The sequence below is a fragment of the Cladophialophora carrionii genome, assembly GCF_000365165.1.
Source record: "Cladophialophora carrionii CBS 160.54 unplaced genomic scaffold supercont1.7, whole genome shotgun sequence".
Lineage (NCBI taxonomy): Eukaryota > Fungi > Ascomycota > Eurotiomycetes > Chaetothyriales > Herpotrichiellaceae > Cladophialophora > Cladophialophora carrionii.
In genome coordinates, this window is record NW_008481832.1 from 118,667 (window position 1) to 134,980 (window position 16,314).

The 16,314-nt window shown below is 53.1% G+C and overlaps 4 protein-coding genes across 4 annotated transcripts; 1 reads left to right on the forward strand and 3 right to left on the reverse strand.

The window, feature by feature from the left end:
• Nucleotides 1-1,906: 1,906 nt before the first annotated feature.
• On the reverse strand, nt 1,907-3,195 carry G647_08135 (uncharacterized protein; the record flags this gene model as incomplete). The annotated part of the gene is made up of 2 exons (XM_008732447.1): nt 1,907-2,913; nt 2,979-3,195. The coding sequence occupies 2 exons, from the start codon at nt 3,193-3,195 to the stop codon at nt 1,907-1,909; spliced, it is 1,224 nt and encodes a 407-aa protein (XP_008730669.1).
• Nucleotides 3,196-4,033: 838 nt separating this feature from the next.
• G647_08136 (uncharacterized protein) lies at nt 4,034-7,246 on the reverse strand (the record flags this gene model as incomplete). The annotated part of the gene is made up of 1 exon (XM_008732448.1): nt 4,034-7,246. One exon carries the CDS (start codon nt 7,244-7,246, stop codon nt 4,034-4,036), a length of 3,213 nt encoding a protein of 1,070 aa, XP_008730670.1.
• Nucleotides 7,247-9,092: 1,846 nt separating this feature from the next.
• Nucleotides 9,093-13,665, reverse strand: G647_08137 (uncharacterized protein; the record flags this gene model as incomplete). The annotated part of the gene is made up of 4 exons (XM_008732449.1): nt 9,093-9,953; nt 10,097-11,864; nt 11,922-13,451; nt 13,517-13,665. The coding sequence occupies 4 exons, from the start codon at nt 13,663-13,665 to the stop codon at nt 9,093-9,095; spliced, it is 4,308 nt and encodes a 1,435-aa protein (XP_008730671.1).
• Nucleotides 13,666-14,914: 1,249 nt separating this feature from the next.
• Nucleotides 14,915-15,685, forward strand: G647_08138 (uncharacterized protein; the record flags this gene model as incomplete). The annotated part of the gene is made up of 3 exons (XM_008732450.1): nt 14,915-14,946; nt 15,000-15,141; nt 15,191-15,685. The coding sequence occupies 3 exons, from the start codon at nt 14,915-14,917 to the stop codon at nt 15,683-15,685; spliced, it is 669 nt and encodes a 222-aa protein (XP_008730672.1).
• Nucleotides 15,686-16,314: the final 629 nt, after the last annotated feature.

Below are 16,314 nucleotides of genomic sequence, written 5' to 3' on the forward strand. Positions count from 1 at the left end.
GATCGTGGCAGAGAAGGTACCTGCAGGGCGTAGGGCGTGTTCAAGAACGAATGCCTGCGGCACACGCGTCAGTGATGGCGTTCTGATGTGCTTGGGTGACCCCTGAGTACGGACCGCAACGTCCAGCCAGCGTTGTGGCGGACACTTGGAGATTGGAGAGCAGATGGACGTGTAGTGCTCTCGAGAGATTCTTGATTGATTGTACAGAGCCGTCTTAGTATTGTGACGAAACGAAAAGACCTGTGGGACAATGAAGGTGGTTGCTGAATATTTGGGATATTGCGCGGCAATGATCGCTCGAATGAAGCTGTTGTTTTGACGAGTATGGACGATTATGAGGTAGTATGTGGCAAGTGGCCCTTTCACAAGTCGCTGGTCACCACTGGGTCGGAAGAATTGGCTGGTTGGAGGGTTGGCTGTCAAGTCCAGTTGATGGGGTGAGAAGCGATTAGGGCCAAAAAGCAGGCGTAAAGGAAAGGCAAGATGGGTGAGAGGTGGACGTCACTGCCAGTGCCGGAGTTGACAGTGAAGATGGAAGAGAACGAGACAACGGAATGACAGCAACGGATGGTGAAGGGAAAAGAGGGAGGTTGAGGTGAAGGTGAGGTAAGGTGATGATGAACCGAGCCCAAGCCCAAGCCTGCGAGAGAGAGAGAGCGAAGAGCGAACGAACAGAACAGCCGCGAAGGGGGCAGCGAGGGTGAGTCGAGTGAGATGCGCACTTAAGGGACCCCTGCTTCAAGCTCAATCCAGCCAACTGGAACAGGTGGCGACCGGCAAGGGAGTGCTTCTGGGCTGTTAGTGATTGGCTTGAACGTGCTTGTTCGGTTCAAGCTGCTTGGCACGCCATTGAAACAGGCGCCACCAAGGCCACTCACGCCTTTGCCTCGTTCGACGCTTGAGAATTTGCGGTTAATAGGGGCTGCTTAGTCGGGATGAACGCTGCGCTGTCACTCAAGCCTAGAAGGCCCTCCAACGAAAAATGTCGAACACCACTTGACGGCACAGTTTCTTTTTTTGTGACAGCTGTGGCACGCTCGCTCGTCGATGCTGCGTCAACGATACGAGTACATATTGCTCTTGCCCGAATGAAGTTATGAGTTTGTCGACCAGACGCTTGTTCTTGTCAAATGACCGCTCATCCAGCGTGCCGGTGGGCAGCACATTTTTGTGAGCTTGCTTTCACCTGGACTGAATACAGTTCATGCTCCCTAGTCGATAGACCAGCAGCTAGCTCCAATCCCACGAGGATATGACAGCCTCTGATCCGGATTGACTCCCTTAGGTTCTCCCCCAGACCACAGTTCCATCCCGAACTGCATTAGTCGCCTTGGATTTCGAGTGGAGAAGCCTTCTTTATGCCCTGCTGCATAGTCCGCATTTAAATCTGTATCCTCCGGGTTGAAAATGCGAGAAGCCTCTTTTGATCGTACCATCTGTGGAGGCAAACGTTCAGTCGATGGTCTTACGTCGTTAGTACAGGATAGTGTTCGTAAGCGACAGTCTTCCATGTTTCATGCTGGTTTGAGACGATCCGAAGGCTTCTCTCACGCAACCGAGACCTAGCGGAAATTGCTTGTTCGTGAACCCCATACCCAAGATTAGCATTCAACGATCTTCACGCCATGCCACATGGCAGCCATCTCTGCTCAGGACGGAGTAACGATGCTTGGACAGACCTTGCACCAGACCCATAGAGCTTGGGCCCCGTATAATGCACCGCTCTGAGCCACCGGAGGGAAGGGACAAGCACTCGAGGTGAGAACGATGATCTCTTCGGTCCTGTGGCTAATTTCGTACTGTACAAGGCCAGTCTTGCCGCATTAATATACAACAGCTTTTGCCATCCTTTTGTGGTGCAAATAACTCGACCACATTGCTATGCAAGAGAGACAAAGTGGACGATCTACTCTCCCTGTCGGCCACCCCGACCTCCAGCCACTTGTCCATCTTCCTTTGCCTTTTCACCGCCGCCACTGCTTGTGGCATCATGTGCCGCCTTTGGCACGATTTCGGACTCCGGGAGGCCGGAAACGGACGAACTTTTCTCTGCATCACTTGCAACGCCTGACTTCTGGCCTTCTGTAATGTTCTCGCGCTCCGGTGAGAAGGTCGACTCGTGGGACGAGTCATCACTAACTTTGGTCTTCCCTTCCTCTGCGGGCGGCTTGTCGTTTCGGTGATTGGCTGCGGTGGCATCAGTACTGGCTTTGGGGATTGAGTCTGGCTCGGATTTCGTTGGTGCGGCTGGCTGTCGAGCTCCTTTTCCACCTTCTATGTCTGATTGCGTTTGTTGTTGAGACCCTTGCGGAGCTGCTCCCTTGGTAGTGTTTGTTGCTTGCGCAACAGGATCTGGCTCCTCTAACAGCCTTCTTTGCTCTTGTGATTCTGACTGCTGTTTCTTTCTCTCCGCAATCTCATTTACCAGCTCCTGCCTCTCCTCCTCTAATCCGGCAGATAGCTCTTCATCGTCCTCCAGCTCGCCCTTGTAAATCTCTGGATACTTCTGGAAACACTGCTGCATGTTCTGGAATTTGTCAATACAATCCATACCCTTTGGTTCTTCGGTAGAGTAAACGAAACATGAGAACGCTTCGCGGAACTCGGGACCACAAGGACCATGCGCCATGCCACCTAAGCAAGGACAATCCCAATTAATCTCCCCAGTCTCGGGGTTGAAAGCACCCTCGCCAGCTGCCTCCTCTTCCAAGTCTGCCGCGCCCGTGTTGATAGGTTTGTCATGCTCGGTAATCACTGTTGTCGAGGCATTCTCGGAGGACGCAGCATCAGCTGCCGAGCGTAGGACAGACGCATTTTTCTCTGCCTGGCGTGCGCGACCGGTGGTGAGTGCTTCTAATGTGGAGTGGTCTCTGGGCTCGTCGTCTACTGCGTCAAGATTTGGATTTAAGAGATCTGCAGAACAAGGGCCATCAGTACTTGACACGACTCGAATGTGATCTCGGGCGTGGAATGCGTACTATGCTGGGGCTGCTCCGCAAAGACGGGGCTCGTATTATAGTAGTAGACGCCAGCAATGGCGATACCCCATCTCAAGGCAGTGCCTTTCCAACTCCGTCGCGCGTTTGCAGGCGATGTGCTAGCGAATCGTTTCCCAAAGGTCCTTGCGACAGGAGAAGAAGACGAAGACACTCGAGCTGCAGACCGGAATACTGTCCCAGCCGCCGGGCGAAACATGGTATCAAGATCTGTTCCGGGTAAGATTTCGGGTTACTGACGGGATGGCGGAGAATAAAACATGCCAGTCAACCTCGACGCGCAAATGAGTGACAGTAGGATGGACTGTTCAATGGTGATGCAATCCAAGGCAATTAATAATTTCAAGCTCATCGGTTTTATAGTGCGTTCCGGCGTCTAAAAATGCACCGTACGGACCAAACGTCGGCTCGGTGGAGTACTCCGAAGTTGATGCTATTTACCAGCCTCGACCTCGAGAGACTGTTCCATATTCTTTCCAACCCAGATGATCGACGGTACCGCGGTCACGCTTGGAAAGCGTGGTTTCGAAGGCATAATTCTCTCTGAACCCAACCATCAGTCTCTTTGCAAGCGGATGGCATCCGGCTGGCTGCACACCCACAGAGTGCAGAAATCGTGACCATCTTTCATCGAGGACGCCATTTGGTTGTTCAGAGCACCAACATCAGAGATCAAAGTGACACTTGTAGTTTTGGACAGCCTACTATGCTACCTATATACGTCAAGAGAAAAGAGAAAGGTCGCTCCCAGAAGCAAAGGCGGTTGTGGTTACGGTACTGTCGGCTGTAACCCGTGTGAAAGTGTTCATACATCCTTCCCCTGCTTTCCTGCTTCCCTGCGTCCGTCCTGCTCATCCAATCCAACCTTGTCCCGAATACCACACGAGCACACTCCATTCATCCCAGCAGAGTAACTCCCGCTTGCTATGCTGCGATCATCCCAGGCTATACCAGACCATTAATTGCCTAAGAACACCAACCCCCGACACCAACCACAACACCAACTAAATGGGTTTCACCAGAGAGGTACGTATGTCTCATTCTTGAATGAGCATAGGGATCATGCCCGTCTCAATGGAGTCATCCCCGCTCGTCAATACCTCGATATCCTCCACCGCGACTGTAATCTCAGCTCTTTCACCCTTTGGGGACTTTGTAGGTTTCGGCTTCCTCGCCCAGCCGATCAAAACCTTCCAGCCAGACCCCTGCTCCTTGCCTTCCTCAATCATTTCATCTACACCCTCGAGCCAACGAGATTCCTCGCGGCCAGACTCGGCCCGGACTTTGACAAGCCACTCTTCCCACATCCTGGCTCCGAGCAAGCCCGTGAGATCGGCGACGTCTTGCGTAGAGCCAATGGGTCCTTGTACGGCCTCGACATCCATGTATTGTCTGACGATCTTGCTGATTGTCGACACCTCGCTGATCGGCCTGGGCGCCGGGACAAATGGTTTGGCGCCTTGCCGCCAAGACTGCCAGCCGCCAGTGTATCCATGAATTTGCTCCTCGGCTTCTTCCGGTGGTCGTTTCCCCATGGGCAGGAACATCCACGCACGCTTGACGCCCACGAAGCCTTCCCTCTTCAGCCTCTTGAGCCAGCTTCTGCCCGCCTCGCGCTCGTAGCCCCGGCGGTGCAATTCGAAGCCGAATTCCACCGACATGGCTTCCGCACGGGAGCCGGCGTGAGCGATGCTGGAGTCCATGATCATGTAGTCGAGGTATCCGCCTGGTTTGAGCACGCGCATGCATTCTCGGAGAGTCAAGTCCCATTCGTCGATTGAGGGTGCACTCGGGACAGGGTTATTCTTGAGAAGCACATGAAGGGAACGCGCGGAGATGACGTCGAAGTGTCCACTGCGGAAGGGCAGTTGCCAGAGGTGTGGTACGGATATTGTGCGGTGGTTTGGCGGTGCTTCTGGCTTGGCCTGACCAGCGGGTCGTTGCGTTCGTGCTTGGTCTTTGCTGATGACCGTATATACTTTCACGTTGGGCCATTCGAGTGCGGCATTCCAGGCCCAAGAGGCGGAGGCAGCGCCGCCGAGGTCCAGAATGTGAAGCCGTTTATTTCCCACGCATGTCGGATCGTCAAGTGGAAGTGTGGACTTATTCTTCAATCGCCGACAAGCGGCAGGGGAGGCAAGGAGACGACCGTGATACAGGGCCTTCAGGGCGTCAACCTGCCAGTTTGACTGCTCGACTGATGCGACAGCCAGTTGCTCACGTTCGACTGCTTCATACGCGACTTGTTCAGGTGTGCGCTCGAACACACCGGTTTGTCGAGGGTTCTGACTGAACGGGCCGGAGTACTTCGGACGCTTTGGGTCAACAAGAGTGTGCTGGCCGAGCAGGCTAGTGATGTGTTTCTCCTGTAGAGCAATGCGATTGTTCTGCGTGGCTTCCAGGCGAGACGAGGCATGGATGAATGCATCTCTCTGCTTCCGTACCTTGACTAGGTGTTGGAAGGCGGAAAGAAAGATTGGTTCTCTGGATTCGGGTTCGGAGTCGGGACTGTCTTTTTCCTGTCGAGTCCCGCCCAAAGCCGTGTCTGCCTTTGGTTGCTCAGCGAACGTGACAGTCCGACGGGCTGGTTTGCTCCTAGTCTCTTCTGAGGTGTCATCGTCTGACAGCTGGGTGTTGGGGTCTGAGTCCAGGATCGCGGAGAGGAAATCCGTTTGCGCGGCAAGCCATGATCCTGTCCGGTCCAGGTTTTGACCTGCAGATTGCTGGAGGTCGTCGTAATACTTCTCGTCATATTCGAAGCTGACGGGAGGAGATGCTGAAGCCTTAGGCCCATCACTGCCAGGTCCGTAAAGGTCGTCGTCTTCCGAATGGTCGCTCCTACGTCCCGTGGGGTGTCCCAAATGGAAGGTGTCTTGCTTTGCGGTTGGTGGTCCTTCGGTCAGATTTGTATCATCAACTGTCAAGACGGTTTCCACAACATTGTCTCTTGAACCGCTCTCCCAAGGTCGATTGTAGAAACTCTCAGCTGTGGCTGTGTTTGGCATGCTGGGCGCCTTGGACTTGTTGAGGCACCACGTATGACGGGAGGCATTCTGCAAAGACGAGAAGAATCCTCCGGGCGAGGGTATGCTAAGCTGTGAGAAGCTGTAGTCGGAGACCGGAGTCTCGCCATCGGCACTGCGAGGTCGACTAACAGGTTCGGGAGCCGTACGCTCTCGCATTTCTTGCCGTCTTCCAGACTTCACAGATGGTCGACTGCTTCCGGAGGTAGTCGACAGATCATCCGCGCTTTTCTGTCCGGCAAGACGCTGCAGAAGCTGTAGAGCATCGGGGGGAAGCCTCACCCCGAGCTCAGAGCCATGAGCCGGCACTTCATGGTCAAATTTCTTGATCTCGTCAATAGTGGGCATCAACGGAGAAAGGTCCTGAGGAGTTGCGCCCGGGACTGTGGGGAAGTTGATGATCATGTCTGTGAAGGCTACTGGAGATGTGAGACTCGCGCCAGAGTTGTCCGAGTGGGCTTCAGCTGGAGATAGTATCACGCTATGATTGTCATCGAGTGCTATCTCGAGGTGCTGTGATGTAGGAGGTGGATTGCCCCAAGTCTCCCCCAATTGTCTCATGTCGGGCGTGACCGGTGCACTATTTCTCGTGGTGCAGGGGGAATCAGAGACGCTGCTATTGCTGTCCCCGAGTGACGGTGGTGCATTGATTGCCGGTACATCTCGTGGCAGGGCAGATAGCGCCGTGGGCGACAGACGGATCTTGGTAGCAGGGGACATGCCCAAGGTGATCTCCTTGATTGGACTTCCATCCATGGAGCCCCACGAATCTCTGGGGATGTACAAGGCGGGATATCGATTTCGACTGGATTTTTCGCTCGCGAAGCTGCTGCGGCTAGATTGGGAGGCAAAGCTGGTCGGGTCACTGGCAAGGGAGGGACAGTCGTCACTGAAGACTGTTCCAGCATCACTGCCAGCAAAAGAGCTTCGTACTGAGTTTCGTTGGTAGCCCTCCCCGGCACTGCTGGCTGGAGATTGCTCACACGAGGAGACGGGCGAGGACAGATAGGCTGTCTTCATGAGCGAAGTTTTCCGCGCCGTGGCGGTGAAGAGCTTTGGATCCCATGCCGCAGGACGACCGATGATGGTCGAGTCGCTTCCGTCCCCCTCGCTGTCACTCTTCATGCCGTGACTCGCATCTTCCTTTTCCTCGAGGATAGTATTAAGGTGCCGACCCCGACCCAGTCGAGGTGGGGACTGATAGGTGGTAGACGGTAAAGTGCTCATGTTTGCGAGGACCAGCCTGCACAGGATATTACGAGGATAGTTTGCCGGCGGTTTTCGTCGACTGCTGGGATCGTGTGCCCGCCCAGCGGTTCCGGAATATCTGATGTCTAGACAAATCAGTATTAAAAGTTCTATGCGTCGCCGATCAACGGTCATACGCAGGCGCAGGTGCAAAAAGAATTGGCTTAACGAAGGAAAGCTGACAGCGACCAGCAACTTCAGCGACGATGAGGTGGGAGAGGTGGACAGGAGGAAGGTACATGGGAAAGAGAAAAGCTAAAGAGCCTGAAGCAGTGAGGGATGGATGGGTGGTGGCCTGGACTGAAGCGCCGTGAAGGCCACATCGGCGGCTCGCTCGAGACTTGATGGATAATTGAGCGGCAATGCATCGTCACGCACTCTCTCACGCATTGGGAAGAGATACAGATCGGATGTGTCTCCATTGGCTCTGGCCACCGTGGACCGGGTCTGGAATCCACAACAAGCATAGACAGGACGCTGAGGAGGATCGGTAGGCCAATACCACGACCCAGAGAGCTGCAGCCAGCGAGACGCGCAGCAGAATAGTATCAATAGTGCTGAGACGTGTTGGCAGGACGTTGGAGCAAAGCATGATTGGGAAAGTACAATTGGAAGAGAGTGTGAGGAGGACAAGGAGGGGCAGACGAGGGGAATGGACATCGATTGGCCGTCGAGCTGAGAGCGGTCTAGCCTCGGCGCGTAAAGCGGCGCTAATCCCCAGGATGGATTAGCCGCTCTGGGCGTCCCGTGCGACGTCTATTTATGGCGCAGCCTCCATACACGCATTCAGCCAATCATGCTTTCTTCCGTCTGCCTTTGACCGTTTCGCCTTTTATCCAGCGTCGTTTACCCTCAGTCGAGATTCACTTGAGATTCACCTGAGAGTCAATCATTCAATGCGATTGCCAAGTCAATGGTCGTCCGGAGCATCGCCCTGCCTCGGCCTGGATTCGGCCTGTTCACATAACGCAGTTCGTGTCTGAGGCTGCAGGGTGAAGCCACTTTTACCCATTCTTGAAGCATAATATCACCCACATGACTCCCGTTATCGCTCTCTCTGCTCATCCTTCATCTTCGGAAGCGCCACGCACGTGGTGATATTGTGCCTAGTCCATAGCCATCGACCGGCGTGACGCTCTCTGAAATGAGGAACAAGGTCCCAACTCCGCCGTGAATGTCTCGAGAACTAGACTTCATCGAGCCATGGGTCGTTCGGCTATCTTCTGGAACAAGCTGTCGCCATCTTCCCTGTTCTCGCCACCTGATGCCTTGACAGACGTGGACCACAAGTCTTGGCCTGGGGGCTACACCAGCCTTGCGGGGATGGACGGCTGTATTCATTTCAGATGGAAGGGGTAGCCCGATGTCTCAGCTGGAGCCCTACGGCGATTCGTAAGCGGGTAGATACCAGTCCGAGGAGATTGAAACTGTGAACAATGGATCCTGTATGCAGGACTTCAGAGCAGACTAGTCGTAGCTATCCGCCACCGTCTCAACGACGTCGTAGACTGAACGGGCTCTGACCAACCTGGAACATATTGTGGTCACCACAATCCGACAGATATCCGTGGCTCCTTTAGATGAAGACCAGCTTCGCTCTAGCTCCCTCACCCGACGTTGTTTTGGCTTTCGAGACTTTTCTGGTTTGCATTGGTCTCGACCCTTGCCTTGTCGGGGTGTCCAGGCGGCTTGCGGTCAGGAGGGCCCCTCGTGCGTCAACGTTTCGCCACCTATTTCGTCCAATCTGCGACATATGAGTTCCATTGCACTGGCCCTGTCGGTATTCTAATCGTTTCTGTCTTGATCGTGCTGTGTCCGTGCACATTCATTGCCTCTCCACTGTGTCCAGGCAGTCATTTGACTCTTCCTCTTCTTGCTCAAGCTGCTCTTTTGGCGCGTCTTGCTGCACCTCTGTGGAGCCTCTCTTTCTTTTCTTCCGCAGCGCTTCCACAGCCCTCTCTGCAGCCGCGTAACGTGCTTCGTCACTGCAACTTGCATGCTTCACGCGTGCGATCAGCTTGCCGTCGATCATGACCCTACATCGCCAATCCGTGCCGGGTTCACCTTTCTTCTTCCGCTCTTGCGTCACGATTTCTAGCGGAGGCTGGGGACCCTCACGGAATTGGGTCTGAATAACCTCGTGCAGTTTCGACTCTGGGTGTTGGGTGTCGATGTCTCTTTCATTGGCGAACCGACGGACGAGACTCATATATCCCATTGTCTCGAGGACTACCTCACAGGCGCCCAGATTGCCTCTCGAGTCGATGAAAACAGCCGCCAGGATGGACTCAATGATATCTGAAAAAGACTTGGGCGCTCCGAGGCGAGAGAGTAGAGTCCATGGGAACCGCGTCCCGGAACCCAAGAATTCGAGAATTGAGGCTTGAATCTCACAGAAGTTCGATAGTGTTGCTTGTCGTTCCCGAGGCGCGTGTTGATTGCCTACTTGGCGGATGTAGTCGGTGAGATAGATCGTCTGGTGCTGCTCCGTATCGGTGCTTTTCTTGGTGCGAGGATCTGTATGCACTTGGAAGGAGCTGCGTGTGCAGCAAGTCTTCTGTGCGAAAAATGCCAAGGTTTGATGACTGACCAGAGCAGCACGTCGGACTGACATCTGGTCAGGCCCAAGTCGAAGGGAACTGTGGAAGAGTTTTGGAACAACTATGTAGTCGAGCACGGAGTCGCCCTGTAACATGTCAGAGCCTGTCTCAGTATAAAGGAAATCCCACGGAAATGAGTGTGACAAGAGTAAGGTAGCTGAGGGAACACTGGCGTTTGCGCGGATATCTGGATGTGAGTTGTGCAGGTTTTGAGGAAGATATGACTTACCAGGAACTCCAGCCGGTCGTAGGTTGACCGCACATCGCTGGCAAGGCTTGACTGCGTCAGGGCTTCTGCCAGCAAGCTGCGGTGCTGAAAGGAGTAGCCGATCATATCCTCGACTGGCGCCAAGATGTCTGCTGCGAACTCTGACATCTGCTCCAGAGGATGTATCTGTGCCACGATCTCGGACAGCGGCCTCCATGGAACTTCCCCGATAAACAGCTTCAGGGCTGCCAGAACCTTCTCCTCGGAGAACCCTCCCTCGCCGCCACTTACACTGGCAACTCCAATCACAGCCTCAACTACATCTGCCAAAGTCTTGGATGAAAGCTCCTTTGAGGGCTGCTTCCCCAAGGGTTTCAATTCACCGACTCCAGCCGCCCACTCCTTTGCCGCAAATGCCCTCCGTGAAAGGTATTGGTCTAGGCCCAGAACCCTTGTCGCACGCTGTAGGCGGGCATTGTTGATGATCCTCCCACGGCTTCTGGTTAGGTGATATGCCGGGTAATTTAGATGGTCGGCGAAAACATGTAGTGCGGCATAAAATTTGAGGATTGCGTCGCCGATGAACTCGAATCTTTCGTAGTTCCTCGTGTGGCTAGCTCCTGGTAATGTCAAAGCATGTGACACCAGATCAAGATCATCCAACCCAATAGTCGTCAACGGTCCCTCACACGCTGCAGCCGACCGTAGAGCAACCTCGAGCACGTGCATGACAGACGGTATGAACAGCATAAGGGTACCATACTCACTTGGGAGACCCAGCACTGAGCATTCATCCACTAGTAGGACTTTGACGACCTCAGGAATAGACTCTGGTTTAGTTACCTGCTGCAAGTACTCCAGCGTTCTGGGAAGCAACGTGACGCTAATCGACGTTGGCCGGTTGCGCGCACTACCGTCATATGTTTGATGGTCATCACGATAAAGTGCATTCGGTTGCCAAAGGAAAGGCACGTTGCTTCGCTTGCCCTGCACAAGGTATGACTGGCGTTTCGCGTCGTTTGTTTGGTCGAAGTCGATCATTGGTATGCTTGTTGAGGCTGCGCCATACCAGTTCGAGAGAGAGCCCTGCTCAATATCAGGCACGAAAAGAGATGGCAAGTGCTCTTTCCGGAGCCCTGTCAACCTCCGCTGAAGCACTGATGTCAAGAGCAGAAACGTGATGTCTTGTGCGACGTCTAGTGGGAAGCCTTGCCTCTCCAACCCGGCACCAATCGTGACTTTCAAACCGGCGGTTTTCGTTGTGAAAAGAGAGAATGACAGCTTAGAGAGCTTGACGGGCAGAAGTAAGAGCATGCAAGGGTAGAAGCAGCCCGGTGCCTCCATCGTGAGGCGATGAGCGTACACTGTGGGCGAATTAGATGCTTCCCACAGCTCCATGATGTTTGGCCATGGATTGTACTGCTTCTGCACGTCATAGAGACTGTCTCTTTTCTCAACCTCGTCGTCTTCTTTGGAAGCCTCCTGATCTTTCGCTACTTCTGAAGGTAATAGATGATCTGTGACGAGTCCAGCGTCGTATAGCGCCCGATATGCTTGGAAGGCAGCATCTTGCTTGGCTCTTTTCTCCGTCAGCCAGCTCGATCTTGATTTTGCTGTCCGTAGACAGGGTGGCAGCGAGGATGGAAGGTAGACCTTTGCATGTAGCTCGACGCCGGGCTGACCTTCAAGTATGAAGACTGGGGCCGTGTGATCAGCGGTGTCTTTGTTCGGCAGCCTTGCGCAAAACCGATCCAGGTGTTGCCGTGCTTCTGCAAATGTCAACACGGCCCTGGAATAGTCAGTTGAAGCTGGGTAGCAAATGATTTTCTAACTTGATGTGACTTACCCCGTCGAGGGAATTCTGAATATCTCACTATCAGCCTCCTCAACTCTCTCCATCCTCTCGCGATGCTCGATAGAGTCCAGAGACTTTTGGCACTCCTCATTCATCTCATCTTCTAATGCTTGCCATTGTGTTCTTTTCAAAGCGGCCTCGGGGAACATGACAAATCGAGACTCTCTCTGACGAGCCCTGCCTCGGCTCTGAACAAAGCTTCGAAAGTTTGGCCGCTCATCAAAACAGATAACCAAGTTCATAGCTGGTACGTCAACGCCTTCTTCAAGCACTGAGGTAGCAACACAGACATTGAGCCCACCGCGTCTGAAACTTTCCAAGTTGTCATGTTGGACGCGTAGGTCTGCGAAATCACAGACCCCTCTGTGTGTTGGATTAGATACTCCGACAAAGGAGAATGCGCGGTATTTGACTTGAGTGAGTGGATGGTTGTTGATGATATCTGTGAGTGACCACGCGGTCGGTCTCGTCTTGACGAAAATGAGGCATCGGAGGTCAGATTGATAGCATTCTCGGAGAAACTCCACAAGCAATTTCACCTTCGAGGACACAGAACCGGTTGTGGTCAGGTCTAGGTTAGCCATGCGAAGAGGCAAATGTACAGACTTCAGTGTGCAAGCGATGAAGACGCTCTTCTCAGCGGAAGGGGATTCGGTCGCGAGGAACTCAAGTTCACGAGACGACGTAAGCTCCACCTTCTCCACACATTTCTTGATGAACATATCACAGGCCCAGGCGCCGAGGTTTTGTTGTATGTCTGTGCACGATCGTACAAGTGCTTGCATTTCTTCCATGGCCGGCGTGCGTTGTTTTCTCAAGATCTTCTCCAGTTTCTCTTGTGCATATCGAGCCTTACTTCGCCGTAGGACTGCAACAGCTGGATCTTGCTCGATGTTAACGGCGCAGACGGTGGCAGTCAATCGATCAAGCAGATCTGAAGAGTGATGCGGAGTTGGGCTGTGCGTTAGGACTAAAGGCTCCGGCATGTTGACGAAAGTAGTATATTCTTCGAGTTGCAATAACGGACTTTTGCACTTTGCATTGAGGTTATTCTCTAGATCGGCCACTTCATCTCTTTTCTTAGTGATCGGACTTGCAGACAAGCCAAGGACATGCGGGAGTTCATGAAGGGTTTCTGGGGTGAGTTTTGGATGGTAGTGATGTCTCATAATCGCATTCATGGAAGAGTCTTTCACGCAGTGATGGGCTTCATCAAAGATAAGCAAGGAAATCCCCTTTATAGCCACGAATCCATGATTAAGTGCCTGTTGGAGGATAGCGGGGGTGGAGACAACAACATGAATGTGATATAGAACCTTTCGCCAGATATCCAGGGAAGTCCAATATTCAGCGTTGTCCATACCAGTAATAAGTCGGAACTGATAGGCTGGGAGGTGTTGAGAAAGGAACCGATATTGTTGATACGCCAGGACGACACTGGGGGCAGTAAACCAGACGAGTTTATTCGGTGAACGTTCCAGCTCTGCTTGGATGCGAAGTTTCGCGATTTGGGTCTTTCCACTACCTGCGAACATCCATTAATATACACTATCGAGACGACGTTCAGCAGGGGGAGAAGAGAGGACATACCGGTAGCCATCACAGCAATGACATTTCCTTTCATGCTATGCTCGAACATCTCTATCTGATACGCGCGTGACTGAATGGGGGTGATGTCGCGGCGCTCATCCTCCTCAGAGGTATCAGACCAAGTTTCATCGAATTCGGAGTCCATGTTGATGGCGATGGAGGTTCTGCCACCGACTGACATAAAGGCTGTGAGAAAGGAATAGGCAGCAAGTTGGGCACGGAGATGAGGTCAAGGGATGCATAACCGAGAACGCTGCAGCAGCCACTGCCAAGGGACGGGGCGCAGCCGCCGACGCATTTCGCGACTGCTGCTGAGTGCCGCTGAGGTCTGGCAGAATTCTGGAGTTACGACGATCAGAGCCATTGGGAAGATGCTTCCGACTCGATTGTCACCGTCGAGAAACCTGAAGCTCATTAAACAGTATTACAAGGCCTCACGTGGGCCTCTAATCTATTTCGTTCGTTGGGCATTATGTAACTAGGAAGGTTACCCGACGACCTGTACGGAGTAATAATGCAGCCAAGGAGCGTAGAGGACGTGCCACTGCAACACTCTCGTACCTACAAGTAATGTTCACTTAGTAGGCCTTTGTAAATATATAGTTAGACCACGCCCAGATGCCTCCCAACCCATCATGTCCAGACTGTATCACGCTTGCGGCTGTCCAGCTAGAGCCCAGCTGGCCGACCATCAAAAATAGCCCGCCCGGAACCACATCCTTCGGTTGGATTTGGCCATCTTCGAATGTACACATTCCAGTACTTCTGATCGCTTGCGAGATGGGCGTCTTTCACACGGCAACAGCAGGTAAACGCCCAAGGCGGGAGCGATGAGTGACCGCCTCGAACTTGATGTGACGCCTTGCGGCCGCAGGCTGCTTGGGCCTGTACAGTGTTCGCTGGGTTTGACCGCCATCGACGCAGATCGCAAGTCCTGGGTAACAATCTCATATACCCCGGGGAGCTTTTGGTCCCAACAGCGTCCCATAACTCGTCGTCTGGACGTTGTTAAAACAGTCGGGAATGGTGAGAAGCAAAACAATAAAGTACCCAGGAAGCACTCCTTGAAGACGCCTCTCCACCAACACAGAGACATCTCTCCGACCGCGCCTCACCAAGTTGAGCTATCAACAAGACACTACATCCGCGGCGCCCACCATCATTCACTGGCACCTATGATGTCGTCTTGGTATGGTATAAAGAGTGCCTTGGCGCCGTGGTCTTCAATGTCACTAGAGATCTTCCCACTCAGATTCATTCGTTTCTTTCTTTCTTTCTTTATCTCACCAGACAACTTCCTCTCTCTTCTTCTCAAACTGCTCAGAACCCCTGGCATTGAGCTTTTAACACCAAGGCAATTCAATAGTTCACCAGTTTCATCGCACATCGCAGCGATGCCTGCTGATCCAATCCCTACAAATGAGGAGTAAGTCAGCGTGGTTCCTACACCCGACGTTTGGCCTTTACTGACGTCGTTAGGTTTGTTGAGGTGGAAGAGAACCTTACGAAGTCCTACAAATTATTTAAGAAAGCTGTAGAGACTGGAAGAAGACACAAGAAGATCGCCAACCGTATGAAGAAGCGCTGTGTCCGTCTCGGTAATCCGAAGGTTCCTACAAAGGTAGTATACTCCTTAGTGGCGTTAACATAAGCTTATATTTACTCTATAGGTCTATAAATCCGGCTCCATCAAGAACAAGGACCATAACCTCGTTAAGCTCCCAGTCGAAGTTAAGAACATGATCTTTAAAGCGCTCCCAACTACAACTGATCGTGCTTGCCTCGGTCTCACCTGCAAGGATCAAGCCGCAGTTTACGACCAGCTCAAGACGGAGAAGAACAAGAAAGACTACATCCAACATGTTCCGAAACGCGCCACTGACGTCCATCGCCTCCAGATGCTCGTCCGTCTCAAGACCGACATGCCCGCGAAGTACCGCCTCTGTTACTCCTGCCTCAAATTCATCGACACCACCCACCGTGACAATGCGGGCCAATGGGGAGGAAGTGAAGAGCGAGTCAGTGGTGGTAAGACAACAAAGACTGCGATGATCGAAGGTCCCCGCTGCCCGTTGTGCGTTGCCGCCCAAAAGCTCGAAACAGCGAAGTACAAGGATACTTACAAGAAGTACCTTGCTCTCGCCGATGAGGTATCATTCAAGTAGTGGGATGTGGCACGAGGACAACTGATCAATGAGGCGTCGGCTCTTGGGTGTCCGCCGGGAGACGCAAGACCTTGAAGTAGCTGAACAAGAGGCCCGAGGCTCGGACTGGTACGATTGCGCGCTTGGAGCTCAGAGCATCTAGTAGTGATAGTGAGAGCCCGTTGCCGGTGCCGTTTCATGCTTGGCAGAGAGGATGTGCCAAGCACCCATCCGCACACGTTCATGCCAATGTTGTGAAGGTGGGTGGAAGACCATGGCGCATATACGCAGAGAAAGCATGTAAGATTTGATGCTGCTATGAAGGATGGGTGGAAAGACATCAACATAGCATAATCTCGAAAGTACCGCTCAGGCGAGCCCGTCGTACCTACTCTCGCTGGTCATCGGCAGGACATTATCACCACAAGTTGCGAGTGTTCATGCTGAGCTGTGAACTACCTCGCACAGACATCGCCTCTCCGTCCTCTGTCGGTGCTCCATCAGGTTCAGTTTCCAGCGGACATTCGGCACCTCCACGTGGAACACGCCACAGGAATAGATACCAATGATGACCGCCCCCCCTCCCCAAGGATGGGCTCGCGCTCAGAATAGGGTACGACCGACAAGGGCGCCCTGTCTTGGGGCCTCGC